Source organism: Urocitellus parryii, chromosome 12, assembly GCF_045843805.1.
Source record: "Urocitellus parryii isolate mUroPar1 chromosome 12, mUroPar1.hap1, whole genome shotgun sequence".
Taxonomy (NCBI): domain Eukaryota; kingdom Metazoa; phylum Chordata; class Mammalia; order Rodentia; family Sciuridae; genus Urocitellus; species Urocitellus parryii.
This window is the reverse complement of record NC_135542.1, coordinates 59,550,097-59,572,007: the sequence shown is the minus strand read 5'-3', so window position 1 is coordinate 59,572,007 and position 21,911 is coordinate 59,550,097. Positions and strand designations below refer to the sequence as shown.

At 41.2% G+C, this 21,911-nt stretch overlaps 1 protein-coding gene across 4 annotated transcripts in view; it reads right to left on the bottom strand.

The window, feature by feature from the left end:
* Crim1 (cysteine rich transmembrane BMP regulator 1) overlaps positions 1 to 21,911 on the bottom strand; it is a 179,247-nt gene that overhangs the window by 9,121 nt on the left and 148,215 nt on the right. For 3 of the 4 annotated variants that reach the window (XM_026405877.2, XM_026405878.2, XM_026405880.2), the window contains 2 exons: positions 17,443 to 17,664; positions 2,226 to 2,420 (listed from right to left, as the gene is read on the bottom strand). In XM_026405877.2, coding sequence (XP_026261662.2) covers positions 2,226 to 2,420; positions 17,443 to 17,664 — 417 coding nt within the window. The remainder of the gene's footprint in view (positions 1 to 2,225; positions 2,421 to 17,442; positions 17,665 to 21,911) is intronic. The other variant, XM_026405879.2, reaches the window with a different exon arrangement.

Here is a 21,911-nt window from a genome sequence, read left to right as displayed (position 1 = left end):
TGTTTGTCCTCACAGCATTTCTGGGAGGTGCGTGCGCTATCCAGACATAAGGTGGAAGCTGAAACTCTGAAGGGTTCTGAAGGTCAGACAGTGAGGCAACCAGAGAATGGGACTGGAATCCAGGCCACCTTCAGGAAATACAAGGTGGCAAAAGTCTGACTGCAAAATTTGCTTAGAGATAAAATGGAGAAGTGACTTACCAGTAATAGAGCAGAAAGGAGAATTAATCAACAGAAATTAAATGTCAACCCAATAGTAAATCCCAACTCAGACAGAGAACTCTGGAGAGATGAATAGGCATGGTGGCAACATCTGCACTTACTACTAACTCACAGAACAAGGAGGACGAATCTTTCCCTCCAATCCTACACCACCACCTTAACTTGGTCCTTATCATCACACCTCTGGAACATCTGCAGTGTGAGTCATGGCTGTTCTGGCCTCTGTATGTTACAGTCCCTCCTGCACATTGGTCTCCCCCAAACACCTTTGTCATTCTTGTCATTTATCAGCTCGAAAATGGGCCTCCCCACCACTCCTGCAAAGGGCAAGGTTTATGTACTTCATTTGATAATCAAGGCCCTAAAAATCTTGGCTAGTGTTCATCTTTTCCTTCCTTACTCTAGCTACTGGAACTTACTCTCCCAGGAGCATTTGCCTTGACCTTGCCAGTCTCAGGATCCTTGGTCAGATTACCTCTCCACTCCAAGGAAGAGAGTCAGCTTGTCCTTCAAAGTGTAGCTCAATTTCTTTCTCAGAGAAGCTCTCCGAGGTGCCTCTGCTTAACGGTAAAATCTTACCTATGAGCTTTGCACTGGTAGTCTGTGTCAGTCACATAACCATTGTTTCTTAACTCACCCTGCTTTTCTTTCTTGATATAGGAAACTGCTCTTGTCAAGATGATTATGAAAAACTAGTGCTTTTGCTCTAACTTTGGGAGACTGGGCAGGTGAGGAGGGATTGGCAAAGGAAACAGAGGAGCACTAAGAAAAAAGAAGGAGACCGAGAGAGTTGACCTGGAAGCCAACTGGAGAAAGTGTTTCAGGCAGAAAAGAGCCAACAGCTAAATCCAGTGCCACTATTAGCTAAGTAAGATGAGAAGTGGGAACTAATTGTGCATTTAACATTGTCCTTTTTAGGGAATAAATGGACATTTTCAAATGCAGCTCGTCTGCAAACACCTAAACAAAAGGCCGACATGTGCACAGCTTGATTAAACACTGTGGGTTTACGGAACTGCCCCATTTTACAATTGCACAGTATAGATGTGCTTCTAAATTGGCCTGAGTCCCGGCTTACTGCACTGAATAGAGCATGATTTTCTAACATAATGCTGCAAGAAAACCAGGGAACTGAGGTAAAAGTGGAAAGGTCTTGACTAGCTTTGGTCTTCAATGGGATCTTAGAGTGAGCCCTTCCATCAGTATGTGTGGTCCATGCTGCCTGGGAAGTCTCTCTGTTTAGGGGATCAGATTGGGAACACTGCCCAGAGGCTGTCCTGGTGAGCGCTTGGGTCCTGTGTTTCTGGGATTAGGGGCAGGGGATAAAGGAGCTGTTTTGGCAAGAGACTCAGACATAGAAACTAGGAGAAGGCCTGGGGGAGGATCTAGGCAGCTGTGGGGGACTTAGGTCTGAAAGTAAGAGATTGAATGACGCAGCTGACATGAAGAGTGGGCTGTGGGAAGAGGTGTAGGCACGGGTCCGCAGCCAGCTGGGGTGTGCTCACTGGCTACATTCCACAAGGGAGAGATGAGAAGTCCAGCTGAGGCTAAGGAGAGGCTGCGTGTGATTGTGGGGCAATGGCTGGATGTGATGGACTGAAAAAAGAATGGCAAGGACTGTACTGTGTAAATGCAAGGCGTACATTAGGGTTCTGATACGTAGTTACACCACTACAGCTCTTAAGCATGTACCCCTGCATCTGATCTCGGGATCCTTTTCACTAGGTTGGTCCGGCACTGTGCTAAACCTGTTCTTTTCTGCTAGGGTGGGCATCATTAATAGGCTGGTCACATCCATATGGCTATACGCACCAAAAATTAAAGAATCACCCTCACCTAGATGGATGGTCATGGTTTTCTAGGTTAGCCCAGGGTCCTAAGCTGGGCAGGTACAGGACTTTAAGCCTGTGAATTTGTGAATGGGTGAGCAGGTTCTGGATCTGCCTGAGTTTCATCTTAAATGAGAATGACAGCTGGATGATGGAAGGACAGCAGCTCAGATACCTGGACACATTGGGCAGCAACTTCCCTCCACGTTGATGGGCTCAACACAGGGCAGAGGTGGGCAGCTGACGGTCGAGCAGAGGGTCTGGCCCTGCAGACAGTAGCAGTGTGTGCAGCTGTCAATGTCCCATCGCTCTTCATCAGCATAGGCCTTCCCGCTGAAGTGACACACCACCTTCTTCGGAATTGTGTCCTCTAGAGAAAAGAACACATGTGGTTGAGTCGCCTGATGTGATACACACAGTACCTTACCTATTACATTTGTATAATCACATTGTGCTTTAAGTTTTCCAGAATTTGTGAACTCTTTGTTTCCCTAGTTCCTTGTTGCCATTCTCCTGAAGGAGGACCTTCAGAACCCTTATCTTGTGGTCTGAACACAAATGAGGGCCACTCAGGCAAATAGAGGGCGGTAACTGTGATAATACCCACTGGGGAAGTGTCATTAGACTGTCATTTAGCAAGAGATGCAGGAAGAGATAAAAGATCCAGCTGAGTATATTTACATAGAGGGATTCAAGAAATGCCTACTTTCCATTGTCTTTTTTTGTAAATAATGTGGGTAATGGAAGAAATGGTAATAGCATCATCAGAGGTAGCTGGTGGGCTTCCTCTGTGACCCTTCGGAGGGAATTAGTACTGAAAAAAACATATTTTCAGGGATGCTGCAGAGAGTTCTCTCACCCATTTTGGCCACTGAAACTATAGAGTTTATTATGCATAATTCATCATAATGACTCCTTTCATCCTTTACAAAACGTTGCTACTAATCATATATTACAAAAACTTCCATTTTAGAAACAGTCTTATCCCATTTCAACCCTTTTTCTTTTCCCCTCAGCAAACTATTGGTCTTGAGAACAAAATATTTTTAAGGTGTTATTTTTAGGCACAGTATAGAAATTTACAGCTTACACGTTCTGTTCTTTTTTCCCCACTCTCCCTTGCCATCATCATTTCCGCCCTCTGTCATACTTTTCCTTGAAAGTTCCTTTTTCTTATTAAGTTATTTACTAGTGATGGCATTTCACAACACAGTCCTCTGGGGCTCTGAGGGAGCCCAAGAAACCAGCAAGGAAGCGATGGGCAAATCCAAGGAGAAACACAAGAGGTACTTGTTGGCATGTCAGGCCAGTACCTGGATGACACCTATCAACCTGGGGAACTTCCGTGCTCGGATTCTAAAGGTAGCTGACTCACCCAACCCTGGTCATGAGCCAATGAAAACTATATAGGAATGTGCAAGAAAAAGCTTCCTTAGGAATGAAGTGGTCCCCAGGGCTCAGTGTTCTTCCTGGAAGCCACGTGAGAATCTCTTACAGGGACAATGTTCACTGAGCACACAAGAAGGACAGAACCCAGAATGAGCACAGTAGGAAACCTGCTCCAAATGTTAAACTGCATTTCTCTTTTCCTCAACATGTCTCTACTGCTTCTCTCGTTCTGCTACATAAGTTTTAATAGGAGACACTGAGTAAGTATGGGAAGTGACAGCTGTAATCAGAAATCCATTTTTCAGTATCTATCAAAATATAGCACTCCACTATATTTGTCAACACTACACAAAAATTGTTCTAGTGTACTGCCTGTTAGGTTAAAAAACTCATCTGGAGGCTTTCAAACCAACCCATAATACATATAAATACATAATACATATAAAGTTTATCTCTAATATGAATTTCTTTAAGGAGGTGACTTCATTAAGACACCCAAAACATACACATCAAAGTGGCTAAGCAGAGGCATTCTGTGAGCCCAGTTCAAACAGCAGTCCCACCTCCAGTCAACATTTCACTGAGCACACTAATTTGGCCGTCAGACCTAGATCTAACTATGCAGACAATTTATCATGATGGCTCCTTTCATCCTTTACGCAGCAGTATTACTGACTGTATTTTCTAAAAACCTTGGAAGAGCTCTATGGTGGACTGACATGGCTGGATGAAATTTGAGTAAGTATATTACTGTGAGAGGAAGCTGGAACCAAGAGAAGGCCAAGCTCTTGCCCCTCCCTTGTCCACCACTTTCTCTGTGCTGTTCTTTTGAGACATCTTGCCAGTGCCCTTCCTGGAGAGGAGGAAGAAAGGAATGAGGTGCAAACACAGAAAAGCTGAAGATTCAGTAAAAAGATATCCAACTCAAGACAAGCACTGGTCTGTATTTTTTGGCAAAGACACTCATTACATCTTAAAGATATTTAATAAATGCTTCTAATATTTGAGGTCAAAATTATGTTTTACTTTTTTTTTTTTTTTTTTTTTTGGTGGTGCTGGGGATTGAACCCAGGGCCTTGTGCATGCTAAGCAAGCAAGCTACCAACTGAGCTATCTCCCCAGCCCAAAAATTATTTTTTAAAATTAGATTAAGATACTGAAAATAATAATTATGAACTAAACATGATAAAGGCATTCATACATTTAACAAACTTCACAAACTTCTGTCATTAATGCTCAGGAAGGTGTGACCCTGAGCCAGAGGGCTGCACAGAGTGGTGGGGCCAGGCCTGGGTGGGCTTTCCTCCCCAAAGCCCAGTGCAGCTACTCTTTGCTAATGTCACTTAAACATAGAACTGGACAATGTCGAGAGCAAAACAACTCACTTTGCTGAGCTGGGAAGGCTTCACCTGGAGAAACTAAAAGGAAGGCATTCTAAGGAAAAGACGGTGTGCCCAATAGCTTGGCACTGTATAGATAGCAAGAAGTATCAGAGTGAATAGATGACAGTATGGGGGAGTATGGTTGGAGATGAGGTTGGAAATTAATTGTAAAGGGTCTTGAATAACAACCGAGAATTCGTGTGTGTGTGTGTGTGTATGTGTTTGGGGAGCAGTGCTTATTTACTTTGTTTTTCAGGAAAGAACTCGGGAATGTGATATCACAGAAATCTTAGTGGGGTAAAGCAGAAGGGGATACTGTCCAAGGGGGTGTGATATGGGCCTAAATTAGAGGTGGTGGAGATGCAAAGGCAAGGTTAGTCTGAGAGCTATTTCTGAGAAGTTAACTGTCAGGAAGTGAATGGGAAGGAGGAGGGAAGCATGAAGGATGACCCTGTTTTCTTGCATGGGAAGGGAGGCAGAGGTAATTCCAACGTGAGTCATTTTCCTGCTTTAAGAAGTAAATAGTTGGTGACCTTGTCAGGAGTCTGGTCGGGCCTTTATCAAACTGTTCCAGATATTCCAGTGGACCAAGCAGAGCTGCAGTGATTGACCTAAAAACTCAGCCTCTCTGTGTCAACACGGCTATGAAGCTGTCACTAGGTAGAACTGATTTGAGGTTCACCAAGGTAAAGGGCCAAATTTATGTCAGTCATTGGAAGTTATAGGCAAGAAAACATAAGTGAAGAAGAGGTGAAGAATCAGGCAACACTGGTATATTATACCCTCCATTCAGCTTTAAAATATTTATGCCCTTTGATCTGATAATTTTAGTGATGTAGCTCAAAAAAGGCTTAAAAGAAGCTATTTATGGAGTGTTAATCACAATATATTTATAAGAGTAAGACATTAGAGGAAGAGTCTGTGCCCAACAATAAGGGAATACTAAGTGGCTTCTGATACAATCAAATGAAAGAACAGCACGCTGCCTTTAAACTTCATCAGGAGTAGTCTGAACTGCATAAAGGGGACATTTAAAAACTATCTAAAAAGGAAGGAAAATGATAACAGGGACCGCTAGACTCAAGGGTGAATCTCTTTTACAGTGAAATGAGTTGTTCTTGACAAGTCAAACATATATAAAATGAAAATCTAAAACAGATGCACATGCATCCCTAGCAGCCAGCCTCGGCCAAGCAAACCAATGAGAAGACAGCAGGGAAAAGCTTAAACTGAGCTTGGTTCTACGAAACCTGCCTGTATGGTTCCATGTTTTCTGGGTGACACAGAGCCACTTAGAATATCAACAGATTGCAGGAAAACTAAATCACACAAGCAGTGCCAAAGATCAAGTGTTGAGTTACAGCATAACAGTGTCTATGTAAATACTCATTTAGTTAGTATGAGATAACTGTAATAATATTTATAAAACAGTTTGAGAGAGAACAACTATTCTGAATGCCTCGGAGGCAACAACCAAAAACTTCTGGCCACCTATTAGGTCTAATTAAAGTTTCTCATTTTGTTACCAAAATAATTCCTTTTCTAAATTCCATGAGGATTAAACATTCAAAGTAGCAAGATGGTTACACAAACACAACACTGGGAGCCACACAGAGATGCTGGGGACATGAAGGCTCAGAGGTGGTGTGTCTGAGGCCCTGAGTGACAGGAGCTCACATGGCCTCAGGCTATTTCCCCGTAGGGAGTGGGCAGTCTGCCATAGGCCTAGTTTCCAGATATTTTTACCAATTCATCTCTGTTCCATTGAAGCTCTACTCATCACTGGTTACATTAGAAGCATCTTGCCTTCAATTTCATTTGCAACAAAGTTAATTCAGGTTTGAAGTCAGGAAGTTATCTTACTGGGTTTAAAAAATGGGGGTGCTGGGAGGGCACAGCACAGAGATGGATGCCAGTCCACTGTTAGTTGGTTGCACTGCCAGGATCTTTGTGCTGACTCCAATAGTCCTGGGGCTTTCCAGAAAACCCTTTTGGCCATCTAAAACTTTTAGGACCCAGTGAAAGGGTCTTGATATCAGGCTTGGGGTGAGCCACAGTTAGCAGTGGACATATTACAGCAGGGCTGGAAGGGATCCCAGGTGTACCATGACGAATCCATGATGGGCCCCATTTTTGAGACAGCAACAAAGAAAGCTCCCCATAGTTGTTTGCAAGGGGTAGCTCTCTAAGGCTTCTCCATATCTAATCAGTTTTCATTACAATAATGGACACACTGCACAATAGCAAATTTTGCTCCTTCTAACATGGTGTAAGACCAAGCCACATCTGTCCCTTGGACTTGGGTGAGTCACTTACTGTTCTACTGAATTTTCATGGGAAGTAGTAAAGGACACTTATTTTAGAAAAGCGCTGGCTAGTCTTCACCAGGGTGGCAGTAACCTCACCAGATAGAGATCAGATTTTAGTTAATAAGGCTTCATAGAAAAAATTTTGCTTTTGACTAAAGTTTCCTTGAAAGGCCAATGACTTAAACTGAGGCCCAGAAGTATACAGACCAAATTTCAATTGGTGGTTGGACCTTGGCGTCCCTATTTCTGACATGTTCATGCCTTCCCTAGCTACACCAGCTCCTTTCATGAAAATTTAGGGTTAATCTTAGAAAGCTCTGCTGGAAGGTTTTAGAATATCTGGGGGCTAGCCTATGCAATTTGAAGTTCTAAATAATGAATTAATAAAAATCATTATAGTCTTTTGAGGGAACAGCACAGAATAATTGAAAACGCATATAAAAGCATTTTAAGCACTCAGCCTGAAGAATGTAGAAATATACTGGGAGTATCAAAACAAAAATAATCAGCTTGTATTTGGCTATTAAGTGGGCTGTGTCATTTAATTTTCACTAGTACACTTATCACTCCAACTGGTTTGCTTATGCTGACAATGACATTAACTTTTATTCTTCAATATCTACTAACACTCTTTACTTCTGCTTCCCAAATGCCTGCTGTGTCCTAGATGTGGCACTAAGCATTTCTTGTGAGTCAGTCCCATTCGAGCTCCAAAGCTCAATAGACGAAGTAATGTTTTCAACTCAGAGAACTGAGGCTCATGGGAGTTAATCACTTGCTCAAGATGTGTAGCTTGGAAGCATCCGGCGAGGATGAGAATGGGATTGGGTCTGGACCCACAGTCCCCATATGTTCTGTCTGCCACACACACAGCGAGATGGCCCAAGGGAGGCCACTTTTCTGGGCAGTTAACAGTGCCACACCAACCAATGCTGTTATTGACTCTGGGAAATGGGCACTTCTTTTTTCAACTGACTGCACTGTCTGGCACAGTCCTATCATGAATGGAGATTAGTAGTTACTGAGGACTTGTGATTCCCCCTGAAGAGTCTTCATTGAGCATGCTTCTCTCTCCCCCTTATTCTTTCAGAGGCTTAGAGGAGACTGTTCCAAGGAAATCATGAGGTATGATACTAAAATAATAAAAGTTTATTTCTAAAACAAATACCTGAGTTGTTACATCGCCAAACAAATGTGATTTCCTAACAGCCTAACTTAACTTAGCAGGTTATAGATGCATTCCGATGAGACTGCCATTGCTTCATACAGTTCTGGGATTTTCTTCTCACAACAGCATCTATTGCCAATTTTTAAAATATGCAAGGGAGACAGTTGCTATCCTGTGGTTATACCTTGGGTTAGATCAGCCTTGGTGGTGTTTAGCTTTCTTGGCTCTAGCCTCTATCTTACAGCTTCACAATCAGCTTGAAATATTCTGCTGAAGTGACAAAGTCCCAGCTAAAGGATGAAGACATGCTTCTACAAGCACAATCGACACAGTGTCAGGAGCCTGCTGGAAGCTTCTTGCCATGGTAGCTGCATCAGCAGGGCTGCTGAACCCAAGAAATGCCCCCAGATGTGCTGTTTTGGATTCAAACATGAGCAGTATCACCCTGTATCACCTATGACTACACAAAAATGCACAACGTCTTTCAGTGGTAGAGTTAAAGAATTTAGCAGTGTTTCCCACCTGTTTTTCCTTCATTCTGGATAATATGAAAAGGGGAGAGGGAAGTGAGGAGGCCTTGAAATGCTCACCCCATCTAGGCTGGCTCCTTGGATGGCTGAAACTTTGCAATCTCACATCTTTTTTAAGAAAAGAAGCCTTAACAGGCTGTGAAGTTTGGGCTTTGTTTTTACTCTTAAGTTACTGTTAATTATACCATAGAGCTTATTCATGGCTGGGGAAATTTAAAAGTGCTGTTTTCTTCCTCTATGAAGATCCAATTTAGAACCTCAAAGGTCACTGATGTGGACACACAGCCACTGAAGACTCTGATCACGATGCTGGATGCACACAAGTCCCTGAGAAGAAAGCATCTCCAGACTGCTCCTCTGTGGAAGGATAGAGAACCCATACTCTACTCTAACCTACATTATAGTTGGGTTTTCAATTTCTGCCTAGGAAACGAGTTTCTTGGAGGGATACTTCAGGTTCTAAATCTGTTCTGATGGTCATAGTGTGGGAGTAACTTCCTGGGAGGAAGTGAGGCAGTTTTAGAAATTGCATCAGTTCTTTTAAATCTCCTGTGTACTATTCAGAGTCCGGAATAGTCATTTACCCTGGGATCCTGGAGTCCAAGAATCTAAATGCTGTTCTTGCTCTCAGAACAAGTCCCCCTGCAAACCAATCCAGCATAGTACTACAGTGGGGTATTTGTTCCTTCTACACGCTGAGACTGAGGACTCACTGAGAGCACTGTTCTGAGCCCTGGGGACACTGCAGGGAGCAGATATCCAAGGACTCTGCCCCTGAGTCCAAAGGGTCTCATCATATCCAAATGGTTCTAAAAAGATATGCAAATAGCAGGTCCTGCTCATAACACTCCACTTCAGGGTAGGAAGTTTGAGATTTGAAGGATTTCCAGAGAAGACTTCAGTGAAATCATTTAGGAAGGTGTAAAGAGATGCCACATACACTGTGGGTAACATGAGATTATCAATGACACAGCTGGCCTGGGCGAGCATTTCTTTAGATGTCAGTGCATACTGCAACAGTGCACGACAATGCTCTTCCTCAAACCAGCACAGGACCAGAAGACCCCTTATTGTCTTATCATTTACCTTCTCTGAACTGATAAGACACCTGCATCCCTGGCCAGTGAAGTCCTTTTTATTTCTGCATCATGAGTTGGGTGCATTGTTGGGCAGAAAAGTTCCACACTTAGAAAAAAATAAATGCAAGAACCTGTTGGAGAAACTAACTTTACTTTTTATTTTTCCTTTTTAATGTAAAGATGAGATTTAAAAAGAAATTGTAATTAAGCAGGAATCTCATGTCTCTTAGAAGTATGCAGAGAGTCACGGACACAGATAACTAAGTTTGAACATGCTGGTTTGTGGTTCAGCACAAATTAGGGGAGTGTGAAGTCAGAGCTCAAGTGAGGTCCTGAGGATGCTGGGGCCTAGACAATGTCAATGAAGCAGTGATCTAGTTTCAATTTTTTTTTTTTTTTTGGTACCACAGATTGAACCAGGGGTGCTTAACCACTGAGCCACATCCCCAGCCCTTTTCATTTTTAATCTTGGACAGGCTCTTGAAAAGTTGCTTAGGGGTTCACTAAATTGTTGAGGCTGGTCTTGAACTTGCAATCCCCCTGCCTTAACCTCCCAAGTCATTGGGATTACAGGTGTGCATCACTGCACCCTAAAGCGGAGATCTAATATTAGTAATTCTGTCAGCAAATGATTGAAAACAACAACAAAAATCGTTTACTGATTTAATAAAAAACTTGATTATTTTGTCCTTTTTAGGTTCTAATAAAGAAAACATCTGATCTTAATCCTTCTTTATAAAAAGAAACTTGAGAATAATGTTATCATGTAGGTTGACTCCTACCTCTATTTAATGACTTAATTTCTGTGGAAGCCCATTTCATCACAGAAGTCCTTTCTTGGAAGCCCACTGTTGCTTTATTTAATTTCAGATATTTCTTGGGATGGTAAGTCTATGTCTAAAATGGCTGAAAGAGTCTTACAGGTTTCTTTCACACACTGTAATGAAATAGACTGACCAGGGTTCCAAGCCAACAGAAGAAATATACATTTTCCTGAGTTCCATGAAGGGAAATTTCCCTACTGCTTTTGGCTGATTCTTGTTGGAAAGAGAACATTATTTCTCAGTAATGGAGCTCAATTCTTGTATTAAGCATCCATTAAGGGCTGATTAAGCCTTCCACTTATAGAAGCTGAAGGAAACATTTCATTTTCAACTTTAAATCCAGTCTCAATTTCATAGCAAGGCCCACAATCCAAGGTGTGTCTATGGGTACATGAAAATTATATATAGAAGTCATTTTGTCAATCAGTACAGTCTAAAAAGCAGATAGGAACACTGGCAGATCAAGGTTTCCTGAATAAGAAGGGAAAAAAACCTAAGTAAAGAAGCTGTCTGTGTAAAAGTCAGAGGACAGCCTGTTTTTAGGAAAACGTTCAAGGGGAAGCCATTGGACTTGCCAGACTGGCCTATCTGTGTGCCTACAGGTGTTCCACCCTGTCACAATCTAAGTACTCTGAGGAATATTCCTTCCGCAGCTTCCAGAGGGTCCTGGCCAGAAGGGACCTCCTTTGAAGGGGTCTTTCCCCCATGCCTGACCATCAGAGGATAGAAAATCAGGTTTGGCCTTCCGGAGCGAAAAAAGAAGAAAAAGGGCACATAGTGGACCTCTGGAAACACCAGTGCCAGCCTCCCTTCTGAACAGGAGACACTTCACACAAGGATGAGAAGCAGGAGCTCAGACAATAGGCTGCAGCTTAGAGGCTCCTGGAGTTAACTGGGGAGATCTGTATTACTGTTCACACTGCTGGGGTCCTGCAACGGACAATGAAGGGAGGAGAAGAACTGCTTCAGGGAGATGCAGGGTGAGATGCTTCCTAGGATGCAGGGTCAGACCTAAACACTGCTGATTTTGTGATAACTTTAGACCCATTCTGAAGCTAGTACAGTATATGACAACCAGACTGTTTTCATCCTCACCCTCTAAGTAATAAAACGGAAAGTTCATGAAGTCCCCAAACAGGACTAGCCTCTGAAATAAACAATGAAAATACAAGTCCCACTTTCTCACTTCTAACAATGTCCAGAGGTGTGAAACGACAGTGAGGTCTATAGGTGAGGCACTGTCACCACACTTGCACTGTGGAAAGCACACCATTTCAACTGGATTACAATAAGGTGAGCCGAGCTCTCATCTTCAGGCTTCTGAAGATGAGAGCATGGGGGATGAAGCGCACCACCCAAGGGGGACCTAAAATATTCTCATTCTTCAAAAGTGCATCCTTGAGATGTTATATCCAGGCTTTCTCTTGGAGAAACCAGGAGCTGCATGTCACCGAGATATAAGAATTCACCTGTTACTCAAAGCAACTGCACTCTCTGTTTCAGGAGCAGTAACTCTACTGAACAACCCACATCCAGAGTGCTTACGCTTTATAAAGTACTTTCATATATGAACATTATGTCACCTAATTTTTATGGCACTTTTGTGACACACAGGACAATATTATTACTCTCATTTTATCAATGAGGCAACTGAGCCAGGATTATATCATTATCACCAAGGCACACAGCTAATACGTGACAAAGTTGTGATCATGACCCTTTGGCTATAAGATAAATTCTTTCCAATTGCAGAAGTTTTTAATTTTAAGGAAATATTTGGAGAAGCAGCTGTGAAAAATGTTCCAATGAAGATGCCAGTATCATAACATTATAGTTTAAAAATAAATAATGTTAAGTTCTATGACTTGTATATTTTAAAGATGCTACATTAAATATTTACTATGTTTGATTCCAGGGATGAACTAAATAAACAATGATCAACAGATACTCCAAAGAGATTGTGTGTCACACATATCTAAGAAGATACTGTTTTGATATAGTTAGGTTTAGGTTTTATCAAGCAGATATGTAAAGGTACACTGTATAATAGACTGACTTGGCATAAAGTGTAGACCCCTCCTCTATTAGGGAAAAATCTTACTTAATCATGTGCTCATTGAAGATGACTATGGAGATCACTGTCGTTATAACGTTACAGCCAACTGAAGAGAAAAAAACAGCCCCAACAGGAGCCAGGCATGCTAGATTCCATGTGAAAGCTCTACTTAAAATATTACTATGCAGTATAGGTAGTGAATATAAAAAACTGCTGACCCCTAATCAGACAAACTACAAGCAAGTAATTTTTATGTACATCTTACAGCTCATTTGCAGAGAACCTCAGATATATGACATTCCCCAAACAACTTGAAGCCATGTAATCAGAATATCTTAACTTTGTTTATATATATGTTATAAAGCACATATTTATATTTTATATATTCTATATTATATGTAGTAATATTATCCAAAAGTAACCAATTTTTGACAAAAATATCTTTTTTTTTCCGACAAAAATATCTTATGTGAGAAAGGTGAAACTGAGACTCCATGATTTCCTGCCAAGAAATGACTCAATATCTGACCTCAGTTATCTTCTAGAATAACACACAGTTACAAATAAATTCTTACCCATGATAATTTTCAAGACAATGTTCTGGGCAGTGAGTAACACTCTGGATCTGGCCACCTCAGACTGGCCCTGTTCTCTCTGGCCTGCTTGACAGGGGACACACCTTGGCATTTTGCTTCCCAAAGTCAACATGTATGATGTAGCCACAGCACGGGCCTGAAGAGCCCATCAATTAGACTGAGAAAGTTCTCTATGATCAAAGCAGTGTTCTTTCTATGTAATATCTGGCAAAGGATGACAGAGCCCCAGGTAGAGAGCAGTTCCACTGAACCCTGACTGAAGTTGCTATAGTCCAGCACTCAGCGCGGGAAGGGTGTGCATCCCTGATGTACAGTGAGTGATGATGGTGGAAGGGGCTGCTGGTTTACTTGTTTGCCGTCCTTGGGGAATCATGGAATAAAGATCTATTTGGGGCCTGGCATGATGGTGCATGCTTATAACCCCAGTGGCTTGGGAGGCTGAGGCAGGAGGGTCATGAGTTCAAAGCCAGCCTCAGCAACAGCAAGGCACTAAGCAACTCAGTGAGACCCTGTTTCTAAATAAAATACTAAAAAGGGCTGGGGATGTGGCTCAATGGTCAAGTGCCCTTTAGTATAACCCTTGGTACCCTCCTCAAAACAAAGAAGATCTATTTGAGCCCTAAAATAATTTTTGCTCTGGAAAGGATTGAGAGAGGCATGCAGCATATAGTCAGTGCTAAGGCCATGGGATGTTGTAAGCCAGCCCTGGCGTGTCATAACGAGGGACCATGTGTCACATCTGCCATCACACATTAGAATTCCCACCAGGCCTCTGATTTCTACCTAATTCATACTCAAGTCATCTTTTAAGCCATTTTTAGCCAAGCAGCCTATGTTAAAATAAAATCTTAGTTTGTGTATATTTGTGTAGGAAGCCAGAAGACAAAAATTTAGAAAATCAGAAGATGCTCCATTAAAATGATTGGGTAATTACTACTTAGCTTCTTTCTAGTAGAAGGATGAATTCCCTAATGATGGGTATTACAAGTAATTAGACAAAGCTGTTCACTTTTCAAAATTAATCATCAATCCTATTAATTATGTCTGTATTACACATACTATTAAATTAGCACACATAATATGAGGACTTCACACATCAAAGGAGAAGCATTATCATTGCACATTAGTGACTTGATAATTTAGCTGAAAGGAACACAAATACTGGTAATTAGAAGACTACTTTTAGTAGGATTGCCATTTTCATTTTTCTTATGGTAAGGAAAAACAGTACTTTACAAGGTGGAAGCAAGCTAACTTGATTTTTGACCACTCTGAAAACAGCAAAACAAAACCAACAAAACAAAACAAACAACAACAACAAACAAAAAAAAAAAAAAAGAAAAAGAAAAAGAAAGAAAGAAAGGAGGAAGAAAGAAAAAAAGGTCAGTTTAATTGTAGGTGTGAGGTTTTTAGAAATCTGTATCTGACCAATTAGGGAGACCATTCGCCCAGGGACAAGACCAGCAGCTACGGCAAGGTCAGCAGCACAGGCTGGGTGGGGTGAGAGGGTTTGTGAGGCACAGGTGATCTTACAGACAGTCTGGAACGAAACTGAGGAAGCCTGAAACAGCAAACAGTGCAAACACTGGTACCTGGTGCCCTCTGGAAAAGCCACCAGGGGCTTTACGACATGGCAAACAGTGGCATGCCCCACCTTTCCTTTGCCAGGTGATCTTTGCCTACAGTGATATGGTTGCCACTGAGACACAGCTGGTAAGTGCCTTTGGCTGTGCTGGCCTCGCTCAGGTTGACACCCTGACAGAGATCAGGCTGATTAGAAGTCAGGACCTCTTCGCTGGTGAGAGAAAAGGCCCCCAAAGTAACTTGAGAGTCAGACAAAAAATCCCTAAATCAGGGTCATGAGCTGAACTTCCAATGCTTGGAGACAGCGGGGCCGGGCAAGCAAGGGTGAAATCTAACAAGGTTATTTACAAAATCAGCAACAGGTGGACAGAGGGGCTTAATGACTATTAAAGTACCACCACAAAATGCACCAAGTGTTAAGATGAAGGAGTGACCAGAGCACACGGGTCCTGCTCACCAAGTGCTAACTCTTCCTAACACTTTCCTGGAAAGAGTCAGGAGTATGGAACACAATTACACCTGTATCACTGTAGGGGGCAGCTGTGGAGCTAGATGTGTTTGAAACGAAATTTTCACCGTACCCTCGTGAGCTTCTGTGAACCACAGTTTGGTGAAAGTGCTTGTAATCTAACTAAAAAATCAAAATCAAATTGATCTTTCCTACCTACATTAAAGATTGGTGTATATTTTAAAATGATCCATCAGTTGGAAACATAAAAGAAAGTAAAAAAAGCAAACGACAAAAGAATGGACACAGAATCCTATGATTTGCAGGTTTCCTTCCACAACTCTGAATTTGCCAATTTGGTTTTGTGAGAAATAGAAGTGATTTACTAGTGTAGAGCAATGAATTTACCAGTTGAGAAGTTTACTAATTATGTATTTACTAATTAGGCAGCAAAACACAATAGGAACTTTCATCTAAACAAAACAATCTCAGAATTTTCAACACAGGAGAGATTTGCTGCTAGATTTTCCCTCTGAAGGTACATGGAATTCTCAAGGTTTCCCAAGGATGAACCAAGTGCTCCTGATTGACTTTTGACCACTTTACTACCAAAGTACTGATATATAAACAGGTTGATGCTGGGTGTATTTTTCCTGCCTGCAATGTGAAATAGTACCTAGATATATATCTTTATTTAGCTCTCACCAAAGGCAAGGCCATTTCTTGTATAAATTTTTGGTTAGCTCTTTAAAAAAGTAAGTAGCACTAAACTGAATGCATGTCTTGGTATATTTCTGGCTCCATTTAGGAGTTGCAGAGCTGATGGGTAGTACAGAGAGGCCCACATCGCAGGCGCTAAGAGCTACCATATGTCCTGGTTTGCTGAAGACACTCCTGGTCTCTAGCTGTGGTCCCATCATAATTATTACCAGACTCCATTTCACTCTTAAAAGCATCAAGGCTTGAAAAACAAATGACATAGATGGTCACTCTAAAGGAGAGATGTAGCTTCCCAAATATAATCTTCAATTCTCTTTGGTCATTATGCTGGGAAAAATCTAGCTCTTAAGATTCCTGAGAAAGTGTCATAACTGTCACAAAACTCTGCGGCCAGAATCTCTCTTTTTTCCCAGGTATATCTGGGAAATATCTGCAATGATTTGTGTCTAGAAAGCATGCAAAGTCCCCCAAAATAAATGCAGGATACCTACAATTCATAAAACTCACACATAGTTTTTCATTTGCTACCCTGATGAAGGGTTCACTCTCAGATTGAGATGCGTCTTGTCTTTCATTTGACTTTATGAGCTAAACTGGATGCAAAAGCAATAACAGAGTGACAGCCTTGGGAGCAGGGACAGTCTTTGATTAGAGATGCCAGCTGCTGTAGCCTCGCCTTCTGGTCCATGGAACAGCATCTGGCTAATGTTTACAGGACTGGTTTGGTAGGAATGTTAGGGGCTAACATACACATGTCCTCTGCTCAAGGTATATCATCATGGGTCATAAGAAGGAGAGGGCTCTGTCAGTTACTCAGACCTCTGTGTGCCTAGGCCATCAACGTGACAACCACGAGGCTTAAGTAGAAACAATTAACTGCCCCAAGACAGGAAAAGCTGGGAGGTTAAATTAACATTTCACACTTAGTGGATCTCAAGGTGGTGGCACATTTTATACACTAAGTGTACTTTCATATGGGAAATGAAAAAAAAAAAAAAGACCACTGAAAATAATCAAGTAGAGAAATGTGTTCTAATACCGAAAATCCTAAACCAGCAAAGGAACCCAATAGAATATGACAACACTAAAATATCACTGTGTTCTGAGAAATTTCTTAATTTTTTATGCATTTCATCTTGGGAGCACCTCTTCTGCATCCTTTCCCTACTTGATGTTCCTACCTTGGTCTGTGTGGCATGTCAAACAGATAAACCAATTTCAAAAATATTAACTGATCTAGCAAATGGCTGTCAATGTTGATTTAGTGGCCACTGGCACAGACGAAAGATTTTTTTTCTTGGTCTTACCTAGGCAGTATGGACAACACTGGCCTTTTCTCAAAACAGGTCTTTCACAGGATACAGAAGGGCAAGACTCAGAGTAACAGCTAATTACGCTATCCATGCATACACAGCTGGTACAAACGTCAGGCTTCCAGGACTCAGCTGCCAGGAATATATCCCCTTCATCATTTTTGCAGTAACTAGGCACGCTCTCATTATGGGATGAGGAAGGCTGAAGAGGTTCATCTGGAAAAATGAACATATAGGTCAGCAAAGGAGATGCTGGAGGCCACCAACTGTGCAACAGTGTGGGTTGTTACTCAGATTTAGCAAAAATACACGTAGTCACTATGGTCAGGGTGCCACCTTTAAAAAAAAAAATGCTCCAAATCAGAAAGTCTTATTCAGGCTGGATCTTGAATTTCAATAGAAAAATAACAAAGATCAAAAAAGACCTGCCACAGCGATTCTGTTATTTGAAATACATAATACACATTCTACTCTTCTTCCTTAGCTTTACAGTCTTGATTTTCTGGGGGTGGTCTCAGGTCTGGGAGTACAATGTGTGAAAGTCAATCAGGAAAATCTGCCTTGCAACTAAGGATGCCATGTCACCTAGCTGTAGCTCATGCATAATGAGGTCATTTCAGGAAAACTTTTACTTTTTACAAAGGATAGATGTGTTGCTACTACTGTTCTTCCTCATTCTTCCTCTCTAGAAAGTATGCAATATCTCCAGCAACAATGAGCAATACCTACAGTTAACAGAACTATTATTTTTCACTTGTTATTCATTTATGGATTCATTACTGGACTGAAATGTGTCTTGTCTTTCGTGTCTCTTCATGAGCTAAACTGGATGCAAAAGCAAAGAGTGTGTGCTGACTGTAGCTATAACATCCTTATCATACCTTCATAGAAAGACTTCAACGGCACTAAGCCACTGAGTCAATGTTGATACACATCTGCCTCCAACCTCGTATAATGGATGTAAAATAAACCTATTTGTCTAACACTTGTAGTCACTTTTTGTCTTACTTACAGCTACATGCAATCCTAATCAATTAATACCCAAACAGATTTTCATAATATCAGACTTTCAAGAAACACCTAACTATAACTTCCCAAAGTTCAGGCTTCATATTAGTGGTTGAAAGATAAGAAATCTAAATCTCACAGAGGGATGTAACCACTTGCAGAGAAACTAGCTGCAAGTCATCTGTGTCTTTTCTGTTTAGAGACTTAGACCAGAGGGTCTCCAGATCATAGTACAACTTGAAATAGAAAAGAGCATCATCAGTAATCCCAGGCATCTCTTTGGATGTTACAGGTTCATTATCAGAGTGAGATGTTTACTGTCTTCCATTTGAGTTTATGAACTAAAATGCAATTAATAAAATTAATTAATGAAAACTGAAGCCCCAAGCAGAAATCTTTCAGATATGAGAAAAGAAAATTTAAGTAGTAAGGTTCTCACTTGAGAAATGTCACTATCTCTCTGATGAAAGAAAGCACTTTAAGAGTCCAGAAAGAGCCATAGCAGTCATATTTGGCAAACCCCTGAGAGAGCTACATTTTCTCAATGATATGTTCCTTTCTGAATCAACTGCATGAACTCTATTTTCAGCCAAGAAACTGAAATAACTGAGACAGACATGAAGTTACTGCATGATGCAGAAACTTTAAATGTCACATTCTCCTTCCATCTGCTTTATGAACACACCCTATGGCCAAAAAGTTTGATTTGACAAGAAGAGTCTCTTTGAGGACCAGGGAAGCTGCTTCATTTGAGGACCTTTCTGAGGGTCAGAGGGAGGCCAGCATAACATAATGGAACCAGCCCAAAGCCTTCCCTTAAATATAACCATCTCTCCTATTACCAGCCTGGAAGGTAGAAGCACAATGAAAGAACAGTCATTGGTTCTCCTGCTCCCAATGCACCTTGGGTCCTATTTCAGGAAGGGTTTCATAGATCCCATTCATATAATAGGAGAATAAAGACAGTAAAATGGAATTATTTTCTCAATGACCGTTCTGAAGTCATCTCTGCTCACAGATCATTTCTTCTTTAAGAGACTGGCCGTTGCTAACTTTTGCTTTGGCTGGAAAAAAGGACAACTCATTCTTACCCACACTGGGCCCTCCAAATCACAAAGGTACTATGGGTCACATTAGCTTGGCTCTTGCAAGTAATGCCTGATTCTAGCAGGGATAGCAGTAATGAAGCAATGGAATGATGGTGAGAATGAAACCCTAGAATCTAGAGGCTTTTTATTTGGGTCCAGAAATGACCCCAAAGAACACCAGGATTGCAGCAGTGGTGAGTTAAAGCTGGGACGCACAGTGTGTCTGTCGTGTTCTTCTACTATGCTAGATCTCCCACCACACCCTGGCTGGAAATGTTCTTGGAATCTTGCCCATTATCTTCTTCCTTTGGGCATTTCTTCCCATTTTTCTGCCTCAGAGACCCTTCTTCTATTTCAGGTTCCAAGCATTGCTGCTGTTTACTGGTGACCACTCACTCTTTTTATTTTTCTCTCCCTTTCTCTTGTATGCTACACTTTTCTTCCAACTCCAGAATATAAAGAATGGAAAAATAAAAACTTAGAAGAAACAAACAAATGCTTATTCTATTGTGGCTCATTTTTACTCTGGGGAAACAGGTGCCTGCAGGGATGCTTCATCTGTTTTCATGAACCCATTTCTGTTCAAGACTTCACTCTAAGCCAGGCCAGAGGAAGGAGAGGGAATGACAAGGCATCTCAGAGATGGGAACACCATGAAGTATTGTGGCTCTTCTTATGTACAGCATATTTCTTCAGACCATTTCAGAATACAAATATCTTAAGATTAAAGATGGTATTTTTCTAGATGTGCAATATGCTGATCAATGCTACTTCTGAAGTTTACTACTATGAAAAAAGTTGGTGTTTTAATCTTTTTATTGCTATAATACAGCTATGAATGAAAAGTTCAGAAAGACACATTACTGGGGAGGTGGCTCATTTTAAAATATAGATTATTCTAGATATACATTTATTCACAGACAGAAGAGTGTTACCTTTGGAATACTGACATGCAAAGTAAAACGTCCTAAGGTTTCGGATGAGCAATATCATTGAAGTTTCTCTCTCTTAAAAAAAAAAAGCCACCCAGATCTAAATTCATAAATGGGAAGTCAAAGCCACTTGGGAGCTTGCTCAATCTACGGCAGGAGTGCAGGAATGCCCCACTTTGCTTGGCTGGAACCTGTGGGGCTTGGCCCATGCACACCCCATCCAGGAAACCATGCCTTGGCATTCTAAGGAGGCCCATTTCCACAGAGCTCTCCTTCTCTTCCCAGGCCCAACCTCTAGACCAGTCAGGTGTCCCATCAATGAATTTGGGCTACTGGTCCTCAAGAAGTGCCTTCCCCACTGTCCCTCCCACCGCCAATCCTGTGTTCACTCAGATCCTAGACCACATGGCAACAGGGGCACTTCTACCAGTGCCAGCTCTCTGGGCTCTGTGGACTTTTAAATCCTCTTTCTCAAAGCTCACCTCCTCCTCCTTTATCATTATTTACTTAATTGGAACACTGGGCTGTTTGGTTCTTCTTTTGGATTACTACTCTACAGGATAGGAGTCATTTCTATTTTCATTAAATCTCATAATCCCCATGGCTCAATTCTGACATTGCATAGCTATCTGTAACTGAATAGACATAAGCTCATTGTCAGCAATGACTAGAACACTCCAGTGGTTTCTACCAGGAGGTTCTGAACAGTCACGGCTCTTTATTAATAGGAACCTCAATCAGCAGGGTATGGATCTGGGAACATTAGTAATAATGATAAAACTACAGTGGGCATAGGTCAAACACATCCTAAAAACTGACCCCATGTGAACTATTTCTTATGCTAGAAAAGATATTCATTAATTAAATTTATAAGATGAATAAGGCTGCTCATTACACCATTTGTTCTAAGGTGTAATGCATGGTGATGGTGGCACATTATGTGCCTATCCCTACATGTTCACCTGATGCAGTTTAGAAAACACCATCAACACAAACCTGTGAAGAACTTAGATACTGGATATGCTGAAACAATGGATTCTAAAGAAGCAATTAGATCACCAATGTTTAAAAAAAAAAAAAGTAATAACATATGAGGGTTTAGGTTTGAGTAGAAATGCTTTAAGGATTTAATATTCAGAACGTTAAGCAGCTACTGATTTAATTTGACAGGATGGGAAGTTTAAGGAACATCAAAATAAAATCAGTTGTTCTGCCAAATTGGTAATTTTATATATCAAAATAAAATACCTTTTGAAAAAGCCATATATTCTAGTGTTAACTAGAGTACTATTTTATTGTTAACCCCAGTAACTTATGTTTAAAGTCCTAAAAATTTTTCATTGGACCATATTTCTTTCATGACCATAAATTAACTTAATATGGTCAGATAAATAAATAATAACACCACTCTATATACATATTCAATGTTAGTCAC